The 23,791-nt window shown below is 34.8% G+C and overlaps 1 protein-coding gene across 3 annotated transcripts in view; it reads right to left on the bottom strand.

The window, feature by feature from the left end:
- LOC106458998 (tumor necrosis factor receptor superfamily member 16-like) overlaps window positions 1–23,791 on the bottom strand; it is a 46,890-nt gene that overhangs the window by 17,934 nt on the left and 5,165 nt on the right. For 2 of the 3 annotated variants that reach the window (XM_022385374.1, XM_022385376.1), the window contains exons 1-2: window positions 10,975–11,313; window positions 1,720–2,209 (exon numbers count right to left, since the gene is read on the bottom strand). In XM_022385374.1, the coding sequence (XP_022241082.1) occupies window positions 1,720–2,209; window positions 10,975–11,031 (547 nt within the window). In that variant the 5' untranslated portion in view covers window positions 11,032–11,313. Of the gene's footprint in view, window positions 1–1,719; window positions 2,210–10,974; window positions 11,314–23,791 lie in introns of those variants that run through there. The other variant, XM_022385375.1, reaches the window with a different exon arrangement.

Raw genomic sequence — 23,791 nt, 5'->3', positions numbered from 1 at the left:
TGCAAAGGCCCGCTCACCCCACATTAGACCCGTGGGTGCGCTCTAACAATGAAGATTTCCTCCTACTATTCGATTAGAGTTGCCAAAAGGTCGGCAGTGGGTGCTGTTGCTTAGTTTTCTTCTCTGTAGTCTGCGAGTTCAAAATTAGGGACGACTATGCGCAAATAGTCCTTATGTAGTTTTTCGAGAAACTGCAAAACAATGACTTTCTTGCATAAAGTATCGAGACACCCGTTGAACAATGGCCATTCGACATCCATGATTGACCAGATGAGACGAATTTTGTTTGATGTGACGCTTTGGAATTCTGATACTTTGATGTTAAACTTCACGAAGTGATCGAATATTGGTATAAGGAAAGCAGACGAACAATTTGATGTAAATGAGTTGTGTCGACTATTAAAGATTGACTGATAATTTATGATGTGGCCACATTCTGCTCACTTTACAATGTCAACAAGTTTGGATATCCGTAAATATTAAGTGTTCTTAAATGAAAACACTGTAGGTACCACCTCTGTGTTCTTTATCATTGTGTTGTTCCAGCAGAATGATGGTCACTGCTTCAAAGCACGTAAGAACCAAAGTAATAAAATATTGACTTTTGGATGGTCGTCCCATAGCCTAGGTCTTAACTTTATAAGACGTGGTCAATCGGCTAAACCTTGTAAATATTAATGGAGACAATTTACACAAGATAAGTGTCAAAACGTAATTGAGAGCATGCCTTGTAGGGCAGGAACACTTTTTCCTTAAAAGATCGGTGCTATCATGTTCGGACACTGGTCACAAAGACCCCCGCCTCCTCTGTGACGACACTTCCACTGATCACAAAGTGACCACATTTCCACCTAATTTGAGAACTCATTTTGGGTTGTTAATAAAGTTCAAGTAACATATGTTCGAAATCTCTTATAAGGTGAAACCTAAAAGTCCAGTTTCTCATGTCTCGTTAACAACGACTATCTAGCTCACCAGCATACAACGCTTTCAATCTTCGTACCGAAAGTACACGCATATGTTTTGATTTTGTCATAAGAGTAATATGCAGTTTGAGATCATGCTGTTTTAACCGCTTAAGTCTGTGTACCATTTTCAAGATTTAGAAATATGTTAAGTAATGGCAATAATTTCAGTGTCGGTAAAAAAAGGGGGGAAGGTGTAAGTTATGTATTTACATAATAAAGCGCAAGACTGAATGTATCTCAAAAAAGGGGCAATAATTAAGTTGATATCCTACATTCGTTGTATACTCAGTATTGTCTTTTGTTACATGAGATGTAAAATACAAGCTAAATGTTAAAATTAATGAATTTTCTTATCTTGAACAATGTTTCAGTTACATTTAACCAACTGTAATTTGAAAGCACCAGTTTTACACAAATCTCAACTACAAACTTGATATTTAAGATATGATTTTTCGTAAAATGTTTTAAACTGAATGATAAAATTTTGACATAAGTTTACCACAAAAAAGTTACCATTATAAATATTGTAAAAAAGTGTTAGAGCAGCATTACAAATTTCGTAAGAGACAACAGAAGCAACTAAAAGAAGTTATTGTAATTACGTAAACTGATATTCTTGTTCTATTGTTGGTGTTTTTAACAAGTATTTCCTAACTTCACGAGCTGAAAGAAAAAAAACCTAAACTGTTACGTCCACTTTTTTAGAAAAACATGGCATTACCGTGCAATATTCATAATGAACAAATCTTACCGATACATATAGTGTCTTGTATGGGTGTGCATTCTTGAAGCATAATTTGGCTTTCATGGCACGTGGTGCACAACTCGCAACCCAGGGTACCACTAAGAAGTCCAGAGTAAGTTCCAGGTGGACACTTGCGGCACATAGTGTTTTTTGTTGCTGAGCACTGTCTAGCTACCCCCCATCCATGAGAGCACAGTTCGCAATGCTTGCAGAATTTCTCTTCAGTGTCCATATAGAAACCCTTCTCACAAGCACACTGTATGTCATGTGTTGCATTACATTTTTCTATCAAACGTGAATTTTCTGGACATTCGCTACATTTTATGCACACTGTCTCATCATCAGAGGTCGTTGAAAATGTATCTCCAGACCGACAGGGGACACACTGCGTTTCTTCGGTATTGGTGCATTTATATTTTACACCAAAGCCTGGTGGACAAGACTGACAACTTGTCGCTTTGGCAGCTGACTGAATTTCGCATAGATTATATCCAACCTGGAATAAAAATAAAACACTAGTAAAAAACATTAAGCAGCTATTTATATCATTTGAAAATGCATCAACCATCAGAACGAAGGAATTATTCAAGAAAATCAACAGTAGGTCAACCAAGGGCGTAACTTATGTTTCAGAAGTGGGAGGGAGAGAGTTGGTTGCTATATGTTCTGTAAGAACACACCCGAAGACTCTTGTTTAAACTTGTATTTGGCATTAGTTCCTGTTGAAGCCTAGTGTAACTGGTAATTTTGCTGTTGAAGTCGTTTAAGTTTAAAACTTACAAAAAGAGAAAAGTTATACGAAACCAAACTTTATCCTTACTCAATTGGACAAACTTTATTAATTTAATACAGTTTTTTTCTGTGCCTTAATAGTCACTTTACTTTAAAAAACGTGCGACCTTAATAACCTGTCACTTTATAAGGCAAAATTATTCTCACCCCCCATTTTTTCATGTTTTATGAAAAAACTAAATTTTTACAAAATGATCTAAAAACATTTTCAGTCCACACAAAACTTATTGACGTCAATCGTTATTTAATACTCGCAGAAATAAATGAGGATTTTAAAACTTAGTTACATCAGACCCGCTTGCTTTGTTCCCGTTATTATTCTAATTCCTCATATTTTATGTCGCAAGTGAATAAAAACTCCTTTTAATTCTACACATTTCTTAACAGTAGAGGTAGCAGGAGAAACATCAAAGCGAGTTTAGTCTTACAAGTTCACTAACAAAGCATATCGTGTTACTTAATAACAGGATGCGAATATATAGGCTCGCGTCGCAAGTTAGACCATACACATAGCTGTGAATAATAAATACATTTTTAATAAGTGGGTTGCTTGAATAGCAATTATTTTTGCTTAGCTGTGAGCGTGTAGTGAATTTTATAATGAGACTTGAAAAGTTCGACTTGGTCAGTGACCTATCTGTTAATGAAAAGTATACGATAATTACTAAAAAGCATACAGTATATAACTGTGTGTACATGCATGCTAACAACATGATTGTTAGCAGCAAGAAAGTGAAAAAAAACATTAGTTAAAAAATAAATCTTGGAATATAAAGCATACGGCTTATTTCTCCGAAATTCATGAATTTATCTTTTGATTCGTGACTTATAATCGATAATAAACTCCATCGTGTTGTGGCTGTGGAGAAATAGCTTTATCATGGTCGTACAACCTCAAAATAAATCCAATTTACAATGAATTACAATAATTCCTGGGCGTTGAAAAGGTAGTTTCGTTGCTCTACTAAATATCTGAAGCTATTAGACACTTTAACGAAATATGAACTTGCAAACAGGCAAGTCGTCGTCGCAAATGTGCCTCGTGCAGAGTAGAAAGAGGTTTGAAGCTGTCTATTTTATAACTGATTTATTATTTGAATAGTCGCTATTTGTCCGGGTAATCACCTAAAACGGCACAACGAACCACATTAGTCTTCCTTATTCTCCATCTTACGAGACATAAAGACACTAACACTTTCGAAATTACTGTAAATATCATTACCATATTTAATACATATATCATAAAATACTTTGTTTTCTACCAATATACGTTCAAGTAATTTTATCATCTAATGTTCTAGAAACTAGATGAGAAACACTTTGAATTAATTCTGCTGGAGCTACTCAGTACACAATTTATAGATTTAAAATGTTTAGTAAAGACAAATCGTATCAAATAATTTTGCTATATTTTACCTGAAAGTCAGTTTGTATACTTTACAATTTGCATAATTTTGTGTTTTGTGGTAGTTACTTGATTCGAGAACATTAAACATGTTAAGACTATTTAAGCTTGTTTCCACCTTACTCTTAGTGTGGCATATAAACATTGTTCTTATAGTTTTTCATAGTTTGCCAACTAAAACTTCAACTAATTTTCTTCGCAGTTTGCGAGATCCTGGGTCGTGTGCACAATAAGTACTGTTTTAATCAGAAGCTGAATTTCTATATAATGCTTTAGTGGATCAATGCTCATTTTATATTCATGTGTGATGTAATACTCCTTAAAGCGTGGAAATGGTAAAGGGTCGGGGCTTGGAAATAAACGTATTTTTTATTCCATGATTCACGTCTGCTCGCAGCCATTGAGGTATATTGTGAAATTGTAATTCTTTATAAACGTTTTATTAGATCCATTTACTGGATTGAATGAATTATCGTGAAACTGTTAGAGAAATTATCTACTCTTATTTGAAATGCACCTTTCTGGGGGCTGGGAAGATAGATAGGCTAATCTGTCAAAACAAATACATCTGTGGGAATGAGAGATGGAAGAAACTCCAACCCTAATACAATTAAAAAAATGTCAGCTTATTTAAGATTAATTCAGTCTTACTTTTTAATATCCATTTTCCAAGAGTGCCTGATCTGAGTCAGTTAATTCTAGCCCGAGTTTTGATTTAGTGGAGAGGAGTCGGAACCGGGGGCGCTGTAGCACCACCACTTTTTCATATTTGACTTGTATAGCAACTGTAAATTATATTATTATGTTAATTTTCTGGGACATGCCCCCAGACCCCCCTAGATTGAGTTGCTTTCAGCAGCTCCTTATACTTTCCATCTCTCATTGTAAAATCTGTATGTGTAGCCAAGCACAGCCCACCCCAACACCTTGCAACTCTATCCTACACCACTGTAGTGGATAAGTTTGTATTACATATTATGTCATTATGGTTGAAAGAAAAAATTGTGTTTGTTTCGGATATTCGTGCAAAGCTACGCACAAGGGCTATCTGCCCCTAACTTTAAACTGACAACATCCATCACAAACACTTGGGATACGCTAGTCGAATAAGAGGATTGGATCATCACTCTTATAACGCATCCATAGCCCCAAAGTGTGTAGCACGATTTTACGGCAACGGGATGCGAGCCATGCACATTCGAATTTACGGTTTGGCGTGATAACCACTAAGCCACACCTGGCCCAGGAATAAAAAACAGTTGCTAACATGTAATAAGCGCCTTTTCAGGTGAGCATTTTTTTAACCCTTCATCACGATGGTTAAAAAATATCGAAACTTGAATATCAGGCAAACTCTGTGATCGGTTTTGATTACAATGAAGAATGACTATGTTAGGACACAGAAAAAATAAGACATTAATATTTGGGCATAACATAGCACACATACATATAGTTTCTGAAGACATATATATATATATGTATATATATTACGGGGCTTAACCATTTCATGGAAATGACAGTTTTTCGTAACGGCTATGTATATAAATATCAATTATCTAGAAATTTTTATGCTCTCAAAAATAGTTTTAATTTCGTTAAGCTTCTCCCTCAAGCTTCGTATTTTTTAGCTATCGCAAACAACTATCCAACTACATATGGCCGATGTCATTATTATTATTATTATTTTTTTGTCTATAAAAGAAAATGTTCGACTCTAATTAAACCAGTTTTTGAACAGAGCTATGTGAAATAATGATGTTTTTCCCAACTCACTATCTGTTACGCAATGAAATAGTTGATTAATTGTCATTTTGATAGAGAAAAATTGCGTGTTCTTTCACAACTCACTAAACCTTTGTAGATAGAAAACTTGAATGGGGGAGGGGTGTTCACATGAAAATCTGGGGATACTTGATTAGACACGGTTCCAGAGTAAGGTCATCGATCAACCCACTTGTCAAGTAACCTCTGGAAGGAACAGAATTATGTGAGACTACAGCTTAAAGTATAAACTGAGTCTCTCCAAACTCAGTAGTGAACACGGGAGATTTTCTAAACCGTGCCCCTATTTGAGAGTCATGTAAATCAACAATTTACAAAAACACAAAACTTTAGTGTACTCTGTACTCATATTCTTATGGCAGTAAAAATGTTACATTAAAACCTAAGAAAAAAAAAAGTTGCTCGTGAAGTTATGGGTGTGATAATAAGAATAATCAAGAGGTTTTCAACACAGATCAGAAAGGGATTTTGCTTTCTCGTCAAGTATCACGTGCTAATTGAAACAATGCAGGAACGGATAATGACTTTTCACATACCTCTGCTAAAGAAAGAAAGAAAGTACATCTTAACATAGCCGGATCAAAGTGCCAAAAAGAAGCATAATCATAAGACACTTGCACTAACAGCTATGTAATTACAGGTCTTGTCTTATTTCGCTATGTAAACATCAGTTCTTGACATATGCGTAATATAAACATCCGCCTTTACATACTGGCTTTTTATACATGGGTATTTAACATGTGTAGTTCGTAAACATTAGTGGTTGTCAAATTTAGTTGGTCTTATGTATGGTGACAAACGTTAGTGTTGGCACACTTAGTCTTGAAAGTTGGTATTTTAAATGTATAATGACATAAGTGTTAGTGGTTTTGACACTTAGGTTTTCGTATTGGTCTTTTACACGTATGATTACATAAAAGTTTATGGTTTTCACATTTAGTTCTCCATATTGGTCTTTACACTTGTGATTACATAAATGTTAGTGGTTGTAACATTTAGTTTCGTAACTTGTTCCCTTACACTTGTAGTTTTATAGAAATGTTAATGGTTGTTACATTTATCTTTGTGCACGCGGGCCTTTGTTACCATACTGATCTATAAGATTCTCTATTTGTTGAAATATCTTTATAACTTTTTTGTACTAAGAGCAACTTCAAGTGGAATATAACAGATTTTTAAAAATTCTGTTTTTAATCTTCAAAACAATCTAATCTATAGCGCAGATCTTACTGACCTTAAATGTTGTAAAGTCTAAAGCGAGGTAACTAATGGAATATCAAGTCAGAAGCAATCTGTAACTTTCGCTCAGTGACCTTGAAAATTTTAAATAGTTCTACTATGAGCGATATTTTACTAGAAATACGGTTAAGTATGCTGCGATAACCGCAACGAATCTAAACTTGGTTATTCTTTTTTTATTCTATTTTTTTTTTGTTCTCATTAATCCCGCATACATACGTGCTTAGCTTTCCATAAAATAATAATCAACAACGACATGAAATCTCAAGAACAGGCTTATCTTATCAGATGACGTTGTACATGGTTTCCTGAGGACCGGTGCCGAACAGAGATAGCGAGCCGCTCGTGCCTCTGACGGTGAAAGACACAGGTAGCAGAGATATATAGAATGTTGTATACAGGGTTAAACGTTCGATTAAAACAACTGGGGGTCTGGCACTAAAAGCTATACAAGAAATCTTTAGTGAATTACATTTACACACACACACACACTAGTTAGAAACGTGTTTTACTCAATATAAATTATTTCCGAGTCTTTATTCATTTTTTGAAGGCTTATTCTAACATACTTTATCATGAAAAAATTCACCGACTTACAACTGTTAAAGGGTTAGTTAGTATCGTATAAAACCATGTATTTTCTCTCAGTCTCATTTAGACGTATTGTCTAGCCAAATAATGTGTTACAATAATGTGAGTTTTAGGGAAGGAAAACATAACATAAAATTAAAAGTAGTTTTGTCACAAGTAGGATTAAAATTTTTGCTAACTGTATTATTATAATTTTTTTTGTTTGGTAAGAATTTTGTTTTTTATTTGTTTACCCCAAAAATGGTCTTACACAATGAAAAGGTAAATTTGTCTCTGATACAGTGTTTGTTTGTTTGTAATTAAGCAAAAAGCTACACAATGGGCTATCTGTGCTCTGCCCACCACGGGTATCGAAACCAGGATTCTAACGTTGTAAGTCCGCAGACATACCGCTGTGCCACTGGAGGGCCTGGCACAGTGAATACTATAGTTGCAAGGAATCCAGCAATTGGAACCTAGTGTTATTGGAATGGCAGTATAAGTTTCAGTTAATAGCGTAAAATAACTTATACTTTATAGCGCAAGAGACATGTGTATCGGTAAAGTATGGACTTCAATAACAAGAGGGAATCCTCAAAAGCTGCGGCTGTAATTAGATCTCAAATCGGTCTATAGATGGAGCTATGAGCTAAAAGTTTGTACTTCAAAAAAACAAACGAATTCGGAGCCATTCTATGAGCCACTGTTCCTCGGCTAAAGATACAATCGGAAAATTTTTCTGGTTTGAACATTGAAATAACAGAAAAACGTGGAGCAATATATGTTTGATACAAGGCCACACCCATTTAAAATTATCGAGAAAAAAAAAACTTCTGAAAACATGAACTTCAACTTCTGTATTCTCTAAACTCATACCTAGAAAAGTAAAAACAGCCGATAATTACATTTAATTTAAAAAATTTACATAAATAAAAAACCGTTTTGAAGCTATTAGAAATAAACCAATATATCGGGGTCTAAAGTGGATAAAACGACTAAATCTGCTATATCGTAAAGTAACACCAGGAATATAACAATAGAGGAACTTACTACAACGTGAATAGTTTATATTGTTTTAAATTGTATGTTTACGTTAAATGTTAGTTGTTCGCATACTTTATGTATTGATAAGATACCATATATCACTATTCTCTCTCTCTCTCTTAACTCTCCATACTTATTAATTAGACACATATTATTATGCAATGCATATTACGTATACCCTGTACAACAAGATTTTTAGTGAGACTGAGAGCCAACTAAACCTACCTTGTAAATGACACCTTACTGTTTTTTTTCTTTGTTATTTTTAATCACAATTACTAGACCTGTTGGCTTCTAATGCTTTTCTAGTTTATGGCGTTCAAAACTGTAAATTTAAAGTTCTTGTGCTGCATACATAAATAGATTTTAAATAAAGTTTTGTCTCTCGTAGTTCAACCCAGCTGATGAGTTCTGACGCCGCCTTCAATGTCGGTGACTTAAAGAAGACAAAGTACGTGCGTGTGTGTGTTTTGTCATAGCAAAGCCACATCGGGCTATCTGCTGTGTCTACCGAGGGGAATCGAACCCCTGATTTTAGCATTGTAAATCCAAAGATTGATCTCGGTCCCATCGGGGGATAGACAAAGAACTTATATTTGAAATGCAACTAGAAATAAAAGTAAAATTAAGGGGAATGCGAAAATAAAAATACGCAGTCTAACTATTTTTATCGCGGTTATTAGGCCTATTATTTCCAATGTTTGCTACATTTCGTGATTCAAAATCGTAAGCCTAGTTTTGTTTATATATAAAAACAAATAAAACTGTACAGTGTTAAAATGCGTACCACAGGCAGAGGCATCGCTAGGTAATCCAGGCTCAGACTCACAGGCTCAGGAATTTTCGGCATTTTAGTATGAAATCGATAATTGTTACTACTCTGATTTTTCAAGACACCAACTGGGGATTTGGGGCATTCCTATGTGCCAATGTCTAACGATATCTCTGACCACAGTTAAAAAGTTCTGACTCAATTATAAATGTCTACCAGAGAACGATTTTCTTTTTTTTTTAGAAAAGTTGTTGTTGTTATTTGTTATTAAGCACAAAGCTACACAAAGGGCTATCTGTGCTCTGCTCACCACGGGTATCGAAACCCGGTTTCTAGCAATGTAGGTCCGCACACATACCGCTGTACCACTGGGGGCTTTTAGAAAAGTACACACGGATCTATGTGAGCTGGCAGTGCTCACAGAAACAATATCACACGTAGTGACAGGACACCACAAACTGTTGTTATAATTATAAAGCAAAGTTTACTAAAGCCGATTCTATATATGACAGAGTAATTAGGAAGAAAACGTAAGAGTAATGAGCTCTAGCTCTAAGAATGTTTACTTAGTAAACACTATATTATGAGTAAAGGTAAAACTGTTTAGATAACCGATCGTACACAAACACAAGCAATGTTGAGTGTTTATGTGTATATGTATATGTGTGTTTATTATTTAACAGCTTCCTTCTTTTCTCAAGATTAATTTTTTAATGGCCTCACAAACCAAATAAAACACAGTAATGAAAACCATTATCTTAATTTATAATAATGAAATATAAAGTTGTTTACCCATTAATATGTTTGGTGCAGCAGTTTTGTTTTAATTAGGTTTTGAGGAAAAAGCAGCCCGGAGACGTGAATTTCTGTAATATTAGTAAATTAACGTGACTAAAAAAGATGAAGCCCATTTAAATTATAGACGTGTTAAGCTAAATAATAGACAATTTCTAAAACAAACCAGTTATCCTCTCAAGCTTTTACGGGAAAATCTACAAGCTAATGTTTCAGACGGTTTTTTACATCATTATACAATTAATAAGTTAACAGAAATCTCTGTCTATTATATGGAATTACCTGTATACATAATTATGTGGCACAGGTTAATAAAACAATAATGTACGAGTATAAGATATTTAAACACGTTTTAACTTCTTGTTGTTTTGGCTCGTTTCAATCTAGCCACTTTTACAATTTATTTACAATATGAAATTAATGAAACGAGGTTTGTAAATACGAAAAGTGGTAACTAGATAAAATAAAACAGAAGACGTTATTCAGAAAAACTTAGTTTTTCAACTCAGTTTTTAAGTACATTTCGGATCATTCAAGCGTATAAGTACATAAATATTAACCTCTTCCTCTGTATAAATATATATATTTGTTTCCCTATAGCTCAGAGGTAAATATGAGGGTTACAACGCAAAAACTCGAGCTTCGATACCCACGGTGGCCAGAGCACAGATAGCCTACTGTGTAGCTTTTTCTTTAAAAACAAATAAACTATATATATAAAGAACTTAACAAAGTAACGTGGAATAAGAAACCCTAGTCTTTTGATGCTGGGTGACATTTGCAACGGCAATAATCGTTGTATTAACACTTGCAGTTTTTATCTGTTTACTACAATCATACTATGTACTTTAGTCATACTCACCCAATTCCAAAGAACGAGGAACAGGCTAAAAACCAACATGTGTAGCTTCATGATCATATAGATTATTGGATCTTTCTTGTTTGTGAAAAACCTCCCTCTTGTGTCGGTGGTGGTACAGAAGAAGTATTTGTGTATTGCGGTGCGTCAGTAGTCTTGCCGCGAATATGGCTCGCTAACCTGGGCTTCCAGCCTGGCCAACTCGTGGCTGAGGTCGGTGATTGGTCTGTAAGAAGCTTTTATGGCTGCGCACCTACCAGACAATTAGCCCTACAGCTCTCAATGGAGACCCCTAATTACTAGTTCAGGGAAGATGGTATGTGTTTGGTGTACGTGCCGAAAAAGAACATGGTTCTGTCTAGAGCCCTGCGGCGCAAAGAGTGAAGCTTCAACTCGAAACGACTGCTTCAGTGAGAAGCAAGCAGCTATACACCTATCATCATCGTGTGTCTAAAGCTAACCAAAACAGTTTGAAAGTATAATCTAATTGTGTGTTGTATTTCATCCCAACAAAAGACGAAAAATAATACAGATTTTTGAAATGAATAATTGACCACAGCAAAATCAGTGTTTCAGAAATTACGTGTATTGTCTTATGTTTTAAAAACTAGTTCTCTAATTGTAAATCCTATTGTTTTAAATCACGAAACGGTAAATGCACTACACAGTTGTAATTGTTTGTTTGTTTGTAATTAAGCACAATGGGCTATCTGTGCTCTGCCCACCACGGGTATCGAAACCCGAATTGTAGCGTTGTAAGTCCGCAGACATACCGCTGTGCCACTGGGGGGCATTGTTGGTTTGTATATCACACATGAAATAAAGCTTCAGTTTCATTCATTTCTGTGTAGATCTGATAAACTTAGACCATATCAACTATACTATATTTACGAAAGTAGAGAACAAAGAGAAAAAAGAAAAAACCTACCGCTCTCTTTTAAAAACAAACAAAAATATCCCAATTTTGGTCCTCACCGCAAAACTTTTGAAAGATTAAAATACATTAACTTTAAATGTTTTAAAAATTAACTGAAGTAACATCAAATTCTTAAGCGAATCGAATTCTTAGAAAATCTATTAAGAAGAGTCGCTCCAGAGCATGATTATTTTGGTGTCCTCACTGCCACTCATGTTTCCAACAACAGGTGGCAGCAATACCTCTAGATCGAAAGTTATGATCAGGTAAGAGACTTGAAAGCAATTGAAGATGACACACTGTTTCACGAATGAATAACAACCATATATTTATTCAAGTTACAGTAGAACATGAAATAAATATTGATTAAGATGGACCTTAGTCCAGAATTAAATCAAATTTTACATTAGTAGAAAAAAATATTGAAACGATAATGTGTTTTTCTTAACTAATCGTTGTGTTTTTCAACTAATCATAGCTAAGTTCAAATTCTCGTTTTTTAATTGAATAACTGACTAAATATAATGCTACCTGGCATTAACAAAAAAAAAAAAAACCCTTGTGCTTTTTAATATGAACCTGTCTTCTTCAGGGGTAAATGTTATGTAATTCTAAATACTTTACAGAATAAACTCTAGGGTTGGAAACAAGATTTAAAAAGTAGTGTGACTAATAAGTACTTTATTCTAAATCTTCTGGAAAGTATAATTAATAAAAAACCTAAAATATTATACTGGCGTGTTCACTTAGTTTTTAATTGGAACATTAATGTAGAAAACAAAATCACGTTTTTGTGCCCTATGAAGTCAAAATTGTAACAAACGAAATAGCAAAGTTATCCTTTGCTATAACCCCCCCCCCCAGTAGCACAGCGGTGTGTCTGCGGACTTACAACGCTAGAAAACGAGTTTCGATACCCGTGGTGGGCAGAGCACAGATAGCCCATTGTGTAGCTTTGTGTTTAAACTACCAACGAACAAGCAATAAAAACTAACCTCACGACAAAGAGCTTTGATCATGTAGCTAACATGATAAGATAACATAGTCTTGTCATTTATCACGTACATGACATGGTCATGACAAAAGAGGTTAATCTCTGGACACTGAAATCCAAAGAACCACTACAGTTAAAGATGATCGCATTGATTATGCATTGCGGCTGCGTTCAGGTAAAATACTTAAGCCAAAGTAAAGCAAATATTGTGAGTTTTCAACGGTCACATTTAATTATGAGTGCAAAGTTTTTACTTAGGACACTACAATATCAAAACTTAGTTTGATTCTTAATCAATCTATTTTCACCACTCAATATACAGGGTTGAGTACTTTATATCAAAAAGAATTTAACTATGTAACTCAGCAAGACACATGTCAACCACAGCCGATAAAAAGTCACGGTGAAGCGGAATGTATCAGGACTACATTTTGACATTATTTCGCTCTACGTAGATAGTGTGACGCCACCGTAAACAGGTTGCTTTAGGGAAGAGTATGTAACAGCCATTTTCAACGCAAAATATTCTCACACTTAGATCAAAATGATATGTTCAGACCGGGGATATAAATATACGGAGATATTCCTCGTGCCTAAAGGCATTGGAAAACAAAATAATGTGGATCAATTTGGGGAACTAAGATCACTTGGAGAGAAACCTGCAACAAGTCATGTCTCAGCTATGGTAAAAAAAGTGCGGTGTTTAGTAAGAAGAATCCACGAACGCAAAAATTAGTACAAAAAGCCGTCCACTGCCTTAATCAACAGTACACAACATAAGCAAGAAGGATCTCTATCCGCAAAAGTGAGGCACGTCACGTGCACACAATTTACTTTCAGGACTCAATAATCAAACAGTTGAAAAATGAAACAGGTATTCATGATATTCATTACCAAGACATATTGGTCAATTTTCTGGATGCAGCACCTATGGACTTTTCGTGCAACTGGACTGTTGAAACGATCGCCGGGAAATCGTCATCATACTCTATACGAATTACGGAAAGCACGCAAGGAAGAGTGATTTTATTTTGACATGACAGCCTTTGTACAGAGTGTTTTGTGATAGAAAACATGCTGCAGAGCTATTTTCAAGATGCATGGTTTTCGGATAGATCATGACTGAACGTGGCAACACGGATTGTGTGGCGTGGTGAAGTTCGTTTGAATATAACATACTCAATCCTCTGTGCATGCAAATTAACAAGAAATAGCTTCAGAGTGGTCCTACTGGAATTTCCTACTTAAAACGGATAATGGGTTTTTTTAATATTTTAAAAGAAAAATATTGTATATTACAGAATCAAGCAAAATTTTAGAAATTTGCAAATCATGAGCAATTTCATGTTTGGAATTAATTACTTTGTACGATGATTTTCTTATTGGTAATTCTTTAAGCATATCATTAAAATTATTTACACTAAGTTTAAATTTACAATATTGGAAATTAAACGTTTAGCGTGATTATTTTCAAAATTAAATATCATTACAGTTGTAGTTAATACTTTTAATTTCGAAATATTTAGTTTACATATATTTTTGTAGAAATAACTAGATATACATAAAAAGTACTATCTAAATCCGTAAAGTTTTTATAAAACTGAACAGTTTTATTCTATTTTTACCTTTTCTCTTAAAATCTATTTTTTTAATTCTTGATTAATACTATCTCAACAAAAGAAATTACCAATACAATTGTTATTACTTAAATTTATATCAGCATTATAATCTTGATTCAAACAATGACGATAAAAAGTTTTGTATTTACGATTGTAAAAATTCTCTTTTTGTAATCTCTTCGTTTCTACATTAACGATTTCTAAAATTGATATCACTCCTTAGCAAAGAGATGAATTCTGAAGTGTTCTAATTCAGCCAATTTACGACATTATTTTTACTTTGAGGTCTACGCAGATCCATGAAAAATGTGAAGAGACTTAGAAATTTGTCCCACATATTGCATATTACATATACCACATGCTAATATATAAATTACTTTTCTTATTTTACAAAAGGAGTAATTATATATATAATCGGGTGAAACGTATTAAGAGAAGGACGTGTGAGGCATCGCTTACTACCACATTTTATAACATTTGTAGCCAGTAGAAAAACTAATAAACAGCTAGTTAGGCTGAATATAGTTGACACATGATGGTTAATTAGTGTCCATAAATTAAATTGTTTGTCTTTTTGAAATTAAACACAAAGCTACACAATGGACTATCTGTGCTCTGCCCACCACGCGTATCGAAACCCGGTTTCTAGCATTTTAAGTCCGCAGACATACCGCTGTTCCACTGGGAGTGGGGGTGGAGTGTAAATTAAATAAAATGAAGAATAAAATGAAATGGATGTATGCGTAAATTAATACAACTACATCCAGCATTCATGCATACTAATTATTTAAATAAATTTTTTTTAACAGATTAGATAGCATGAATTTAACACATCATATCTAAACCTTAGATGAAATATAATTTAATTTTGTAGAGAATAAAAATAAATAAATCAGCAAATAGGCGAAAAAATATACTTGAAAGAATAAAAATGCAGGCACAAAACAAATATTCAAAACCGGGGCACAAATCTTAGGCTGGGTGGGTCATTATGTAATGTGTCCTGGTGTTTGGTGTACCGGGGGAAGTAAGACCCACTTTGCGTACACCATCTATCCAGTTTAACTTCACGTACTCAGAAGAGAGAAAATGAGCAGATGTGTGTGTTCAAGCCCACAACGTCTCACATCTTTGCAGCCAGAAGTGGGAAGGTGGCTGCTCACTTTTGTAGCTTATTTATATATATATGTGTGTGTGTGTGTGGATTTTTGCAAACATTTTGTACATTCATAAACAAAAATTGATAATTGATAAACTATCAATTGGAAATGTAGTACTACGTATGGTATATTTGTGCAAAAAAATTGGACAACTACTTGAAGTTATCAAAGAAAGAAGGGTAATCTCACACATGATACACTAACACACAAGTAAGTGAGTAGGAAGATGATAACCATTACGTTATCACTAAGAAAGTAGTGTCATGTATGTATACATGTTAAAAAAAGAAACTGGTAGGCGAAGCTGTGACTCATCTGATTTCACTGAGCCTATATAATAGACCCTTCAGGTAAGTGGTGAATCTATGGCAGGTGCCAGTGGCCTTTGGACCTTCCTATTGCCTTCCACAGCTGTCATGCCTCCTCTTTTAACATCATATGTGGATCTAATGCTTCAGCTGTCAGCCTCTCTCTATGTTGTAAAGTACCCATGCTTCTATTCAGCTTGCAGTCTAGATTTGACAATACTGCTTCAGGATAGGAAGATGCTGAAGCATGAGATGTAGTGTTGTTTTGGTTGAAAGGCTCTCTTTCCACTTGCAATTTAGCCAAGATGCCCCTACAATAACATTGGTAGTTGTTGTCAGCCTCACCATTTGTGGCTGCCTTAACAATGTTGCAGTCACTAGTGCTGATAGAGTTTGAAGGATTCTATATAACTTCTAGCCAGTCTTTAGCTCTGAAAAGGTCCTTTTTTGGCTTTGAAATATAGTTGTCCAATCGAAAGATTCAGACACGTTAGATGCTGTTAGCCTTTTTTATTGTGCATTTTCTGATGGGGCACTCCATGATCTTTTGGTGGTTTCATGTAATCCTTGTTAACTCTAACATGATCTGGGTCAGCATAGGCTGCAGCACTGACCACGTCACTTGTGGTTGAAAAACTAGGCTCCACTGGCATGTTAGGTGTTGCTAGTGTCTTGGCCATACTTGACATGTCTATTTGTGGCCTGTAGATTTAGGCTTGACCACCAGCTATATTGAGCTGTAAAGCACCTGCAGATTTCAAAGATAACATGTTTACAGCTTCTATCAGGGCCCTTAACTTATCTACATTTGTGGGTTCTTCTCCCACTGGCTCGAGTATCATGATGGTTCCAAGAATTTTGGGGGCCCACTAGATAATCAATGATGTCTCCTAGGTTACTGGATGAAAAGGAAGCTTTTGGAAAAATGAATAAGATAAAGGTGTGTCAGTGATAAGCTTAGGGCCATAAAACACAAAAATCTGGGGTTTAATTCCCCATGGTGGACAGAGTGCAGATAACCCATTGTGTAGACTTGTACTAAGAAAAAAACAATAACAACGAGACTGATGGTCAAACCAGAGATGAAATCTCAACAGGCTAATTGAATGGAAAAGATAGCCAGAAGGATATAGGAAAAAGTCAGTATTGAGATGTAAAGTGAATTGGATTCTGATTGGTCAAAAGTTCAGCTGCAAGTGTAAATGTTAACATTTGAAGTACCTGGTTACAAATGTCCTGTGGTCTAAAACTATTGCTTTGGTCAAATAATATTTTACATGCTTAAATATACTCACATGTATATTTCCTTTAGACTATGAATCCCTTGCATAAGTGAGCATCCCAGCCCCCAAGGCTTTAATAGGTCTCACACTTGATCAAATCTCAGCTGTGCTGCCCACTGTTATTGTTTCCATGATGAAGCTAATACAGATACATGTAAACTATCAGTAGTCATCTCATCTGGTTACTGTATGAACAGAGTTCAGGTCCAGAGCAAAGAGAAAATGGGTAAAACAGTGTGTACCGGGTTCTACACAAGTAACTGAAACAAGCTAACTACTTTACAAGTGGCAAACTTTAATTTCTGACTATGGATATCCATTAGCACATACTTCTAATCTCCACTATACGTCTTTCAGATAAAAGTTTAATACGGGCTAGGGATAACATCAGAGCAATGCCACATAAGTGTAACTTTCTGCCTCTAGCTGTACACACACAATTAGACATTTCAACTACTCCTTGTACTAAAATAATTGTTAAAAAGATATTCAGTGATACTGCCTGCTTATAAGGTATCTTAATGTCCATGAATGAAAATATTAAATCAAGTTTATCTGTGTTAAGACACGTAAGCTGATGTTTGTAGATTTCTTTTTCTACACATAGTTTCACCTACTCATGAATATTTCAATTCAATCTAAATGGAAATATACTTCACTAATACTACTACTAAAAACACCAGGTCTATTTTATCTCTTCACTTAAAAACACCTACCTACCATTCTCGTAGAGAAAATATCTATGTACAGCACTTAATAGACAAGTCAGTAATTAAAAAGTATTTTTACTTTTAACATTCAGGTAAGATATTTTATTGTCATTCATATGTTGCTTGACAGTTGTTTTCTTTATCTAAATGAATCATTTGTGTCATACAACACTAAAGAATAATCATGCACATGTGCTGCCATATGCACATATCTCAAGATTACATTGGCTCATGTACGATCACTATGCTATCCTTCATGGGCTACCTCTAATAAATCTTCATACTATGGTACTGTCATGTTCTGTCATTTATGAGCCAATAAAATCACTTTGCTCTCTCAGCTTCACAAAATAGATATTCACCTGTAGCATGTGGCCAAAAGAAGAATTTTTCAGCTTATATTCCTTTCGCCAGGATTAATATTCGTTCTGTCACTACTATACGTATAAACACACACAGAGACTGACATAGGCTAGCTATAATATTCCACAATAAAACATATTTACTGACTTAGATGGCCACAAACACAAATAGCTGAAGCATTATGACACTGTACTGCCATTCACTCATTACACTAAGCATAGCAGAAAAATAAAGATAGTCAAAATTCATTGAAACAAGGACTTTTCCACTTAGATTCAAAACTACCTGATCCATATTATTTGCTGATTGACAACATAACCCCCTCTCAACACATGTAGGCTATGTTCACTTCCGTGTACTGGATGTGTTTAGTGAGCATATTATAGTGTGCTCTGCAAATATTCTGCTATTACTCAGCTATGTAGTGTGAGTGATTCTCGCAAGATGTCATACAGTCATTTCGCCCTGGAAAACTGCTCAGTATCTCAGATGACCTTTCTGTTGAGTTTTTGAACTCTTAGAGATTATTTTCAGCCACATAAACCAAAGATGTTTCTCGGTATTACATCTATTAACATCAACCGTTCTAACTGGGTAATAATCGAGAAGCTACCTTATGATATGCTGTAAATTACTTTCAGGGAAACTGTGCTTGATAGCTTGGAAAGTAAGAGCCACAGTGCTCTTTTGGTTTTAGTAATATCACAATAAATAATCACAATAGCTTTGTAATAACAAATAATCAATAGAAAATCAAAGAATGTAATGGACACCATTTATTATTAACCACCACTTAACAGCTCGGAAAGATACACAAAAATCACTTCCTTTCAGACATTGGCAGTTAATCCCAACCATCTTGACGTTGAGGTTGTCATTAGCATCTCGACTAATCGTTAGAGCTGTCTTGCACCTCACATATGGGTGATTCCTCGTCTGATTCATCACAGACATACAGGTACTCCTAGCACCTTTCTTCTCATAAGCTGAGTCAAAATGATAAAAAAGTACTCTCACTATCCTATGTCTCATATATCTCAATATCTGTTTCCTGGTCTGGACAGTGCATGAGAGGTTCATGAGTAGCATACAGCTTTAGTTTTTTAATGTGCTCAGCATGTTTATGCATACCATGCAACTGCTGCAGTTTTTAGTTTGAAAGATTAAACGGTTAGAGAACAAGATAATGGCCAATCCAGTCAAAAATGAGTTGCTTTCATGCCATTAGTATGCAAACCACACCCAGTCTCCTCACACAAAGATTCATTCCTTAATTGTTTTACCTTTCTTCTGTTTTATGTCAGCCTCTCCTAGCTGTTGATGCACCTAATTCAGATCTTAAATACTCTACATATTCTTGTGAACACTGTAGGCGCCAATCATTCATCGCATTCTTAGGAAGCTGTATTTCCTGACCAAACATGAGCACGTTTGGCGAGCAACCAGTCAATCTCTATTCATTTGTGTAATATGTCATGATGACATACAACAAGTGAGTTTCATAACTGGTTCTTTTGGGATTAATTAGCTTTGCAAACAAATGTTTGATAGTTTGTTTTACCTATTCTACTAAACAATCGCATTAACGGTGAATGGTGATAAGACAAAGTGTATGCCTTCACCTAATCTAACATTTGTGCACACCATAAATTATAGTTGGTTGTTGCTCTATGGTTCATACAGATTTCTTCAGGTACTCTAAGTCTATTGTTCAGGAACACAATCTACATATGAATGAGTGCAAATTTTCCAGGTTTGAGCACATAGGCTGTCGTTCTTATCAATTAAAGCACCATGTCTCGGTTTTCAGTAGCAGACTTGAACATGCAGCCAAGCACTAAAACACCATCAACATCAACCTAGCACTTCCGCCGTTGCAGTCTTTTTAGTATAAACTTCATATGACTATCAAAAATGGCAGGTACATTACACAGGCCTATTGGCATGATGTGAAACTCATACAAACTACATCGAATACGAAAATTAGTCTTAGACTCCTTGGTCTAAAGTGTTAAACCAATTGGCATCTTCCAGTGATTCCAGGCGTTCATCTGTCCATGGGAAGGGTAAGGCCTAAATGTAAGTTACCATGTTCACCCCTAAAATTAGGACATAATTTTAGTGTACCTTTCTTCTTTATATCAATCACTGTAGAGAGAATCATATAATCATTGAAGGCTGTTGTATAATTTCATTCTTACCGTTTACTGTATTTGAGAAAGAGGTATATCCCTAGTGCTACAGAAAAGCTTAGACAGTTTTTATCAGACTTACATTTCTTTATATGTAGGGTAGTAAATCCCTATTGTCTGAATCAGTTGGTCATCTGGTCTTACAAATACATCAGCATATTCCATCAATAGTTCACTGAGCTTAGTCAATGAGTTGAATCTATATTGCTTACACAATAATCAATTAATGACCACAGATATGCTGGCAACTTTGTGTGACTAAAGCAACTGTAGCTCACCATTAACCTTGGCTAATTCCATTCACTTATCATGCTGATGATATTCCAGAATGAATCTGAATAGCTGAATGTCCATTAATTACAGAGCAACACTAGGACTATGTCACCCCTTAGACAGATAAATGCTTGATAGTATACAGCCTTATGGCTGGCTGCCTTCTAGCAAGAAACATCACATTCTATGCACTACTTTACACAGTGATAATAGAATATAATTTGTACTTAGTACACTATGAAACATCACTTGTCTATTTGGAGGTACCGTGACTCTTACCTCAATATACACTTTTGCAGGCCACTGTTCTTGTGCCCAGTCACGTTAGCATTTGATGACTCTTTCACAGAAATAATTCACCTGTTTCACAGGCAAAACTGTCTGATAATTTCTACAGTACTTCCATATCAATGATTCTGAAATCAGAACTGAAATTGAAGATAGCTACCTCTGTTTCGTGGGTGACATTTTCTAGACATACTTATAACTGTGTTTTTTCATTCACGTCTAGTGGGTCATTATTTGCAATAAAAAAGTCAGTATGAACTAACCAGAGTGGTAGCTTCACTCATAGTACCTTTAGGTCAATCAGGGTTCTGCTGGCTCCATTATCAAACAAAGGCTCATGCTTGTGTACCTTTATTAGCACATATCCCGCACGACCTGTCTCTTCTGTGAGAGCCATTTTGACCATAGAACGTTTGGACATAAACAGATTGTCACACTCACCCAAGAGAGCTGAGTAGAAAATAATTTACAAACAAAGAGTAGGTATAAAAGAAATAGATTGAATCAGTAACTTTGGATCAAGGACAAGTAAAAACAACTAATAACTAATACAGTTGAATTACATTCGCTTAGGCCTAACATTGTGGATAAAATTTGACCTAAACAATAAATATTTCTTTTTTTTCTTTCAACTGTAATATAACTCAAAGTAATAAAATAATTCTGATCCTAATAGGTGGTGGTGAGCAAATGATTAACATTTAAAGTACCAAACAGATGCATTTAGACAATTCTAACAAACTGCTCTGGTAACAGTAAAATGATCAGTGTCTTGCAAACAGTAGAGAAGAAATAAGATGCCAGTCTTTAAGTAAGTCGATTTTGTGTCTTCATCTTAAGAAAGCGTACCTGAGATGGTATACATGCTTTAAGATGGTTCTATAATCTAAGTAAATATCACAAATTAAAACTAAATCGATCTTTCTTTTAAAAATTATTCTAAGCCGACTCTGAACTTCTGACCATTTGCTGTATGTTGGGCACAGTATACAATAATTGTACGCTAATAATTGAACAGCTTATTTGGATTGTAAACATGATGGATTTGTTAAATGTGAAGTAAAAGATACATATATATATTTATTTTTCTTGTCCTTTATCTTAATAAGCTTGAAAGGTACGAAATAGAATTTCTGGTTTGTCTGTCTGTTTTGTAGAAACGAACATAATACTTGTTTTTTTATATCAATAATTAATGTTACATCATTTATTAAGGTATTTAACTTTCCAGCTGACACGACGAACTCGGGTATTGATCAACATGTGATTAAAGAACAAGGGTCAAAGCATTTGTCAACTTTTGGCGTCTCTTCTTAGAAAGTTTTTTTTTGCTCTGGATATATAATAAACAAAAATGGATAGAGCGATGTGTTACGAGTGTATTCTTTGTGGAGAATATTTTCCAAATGTTCAATCAGCATCTCCGAACAAATCATTTTGGCGAATATCCTATTTTATTTTGTTTCTGGAGACGTATTGTATTTACGTAGTAATATGATTGAACATTTAAATATTCCCCAGTTACTACTTCACCGGGCCATTGCTATTATCCAAAATAGGCATAATGTATTTCAAATGAGGATTCGGACAGAATATGATGAAGATGAAGGCCATTCTTCTCCTGAAGAAAACGATTTTGTTTAAATGTATGAAAGTTTACAGGTCCTTTTTAGGACCATCACATTATGAGAAAAGAGAAAGCTATTATTGTGCACACATCGCCTCTACTGATGAAAACTTTCTCTCTTTTGATATATAATACTATAAAACACAGTGTGTATCTACCTGTCTGTCTGTCTCTTGGTCACGCAATGATGTCATAGCAACTTATTACGTAATTTAAGTAGTTTGGCTTCCTGTCAATTAAAAGCGAGTAGTCTACAACTGATAGAAAACATACTTAGACTAAAATGTACAAAATATTGCACCTTTTTCGCAATTTGAAAACGTATGTTTGTTAAATCGTCGAGTTACGCCAGAAAGGACGTAAATGTACTTTAGTTGACATTTTATACAACACATTAAAAGCTTATCAAAGTTTTAAAAAGGTCTAACGTTCGGTCGTACAATAATATTAGAAGATTATTTATTGATAGTATTAAGTGCGGTAAGGTTTAGCCCTAACTGAACTAAAGCAAAAAGGCACAGAAGTTCAAGTGTTAATTTATCTCTTTATCCAATAACTAATGTTTGGACTAAAACAAGTGGACTTCTAGATTTCAGTGTCTGCGATTAGAATTCTTTTATATTTCTTTTGAAATTCTTTATATAAAGTAGTACCGTTGCAATAAAGATACTAATTTGGCCGCAAATTTTTTGCGGGTCTCTGCTAGTATGCAGTAAACATCACCATTAATTATTGTCTGATTTTTGAAGATTTATATTTCTTCCTTACCGAGATCAACTTTGTTAACGCTGTTGAGGTTTATGAAATACGCTAACAAAGTATTTGGTTTGTCTGTCATTTTGTAGAAACGATCGCATTACTTGATTTTTTTCTCAAGTAGTGGTCATGTGATACTTCAAAGTCTTTACTTACACCTATTGAAGATAGTATATTGGGATGAAATATGTCATTTACTTACACATATTGAAGATAGTATATTGGGGTGAAATATGTCATTTACTTACACATATTGAAGATAGTATATTGGGGTGAAATATGTCATTTACTTACACATATTGAAGATAGTATATTGGGGTGAAATATGTCA

The sequence above is a fragment of the Limulus polyphemus genome, unplaced genomic scaffold, assembly GCF_000517525.1.
Source record: "Limulus polyphemus unplaced genomic scaffold, Limulus_polyphemus-2.1.2 Scaffold544, whole genome shotgun sequence".
NCBI lineage: Eukaryota > Metazoa > Arthropoda > Merostomata > Xiphosura > Limulidae > Limulus > Limulus polyphemus.
The sequence above is the reverse complement of the archived record's forward strand: the minus strand, read 5'-3'. Positions and strand labels throughout refer to the sequence as shown.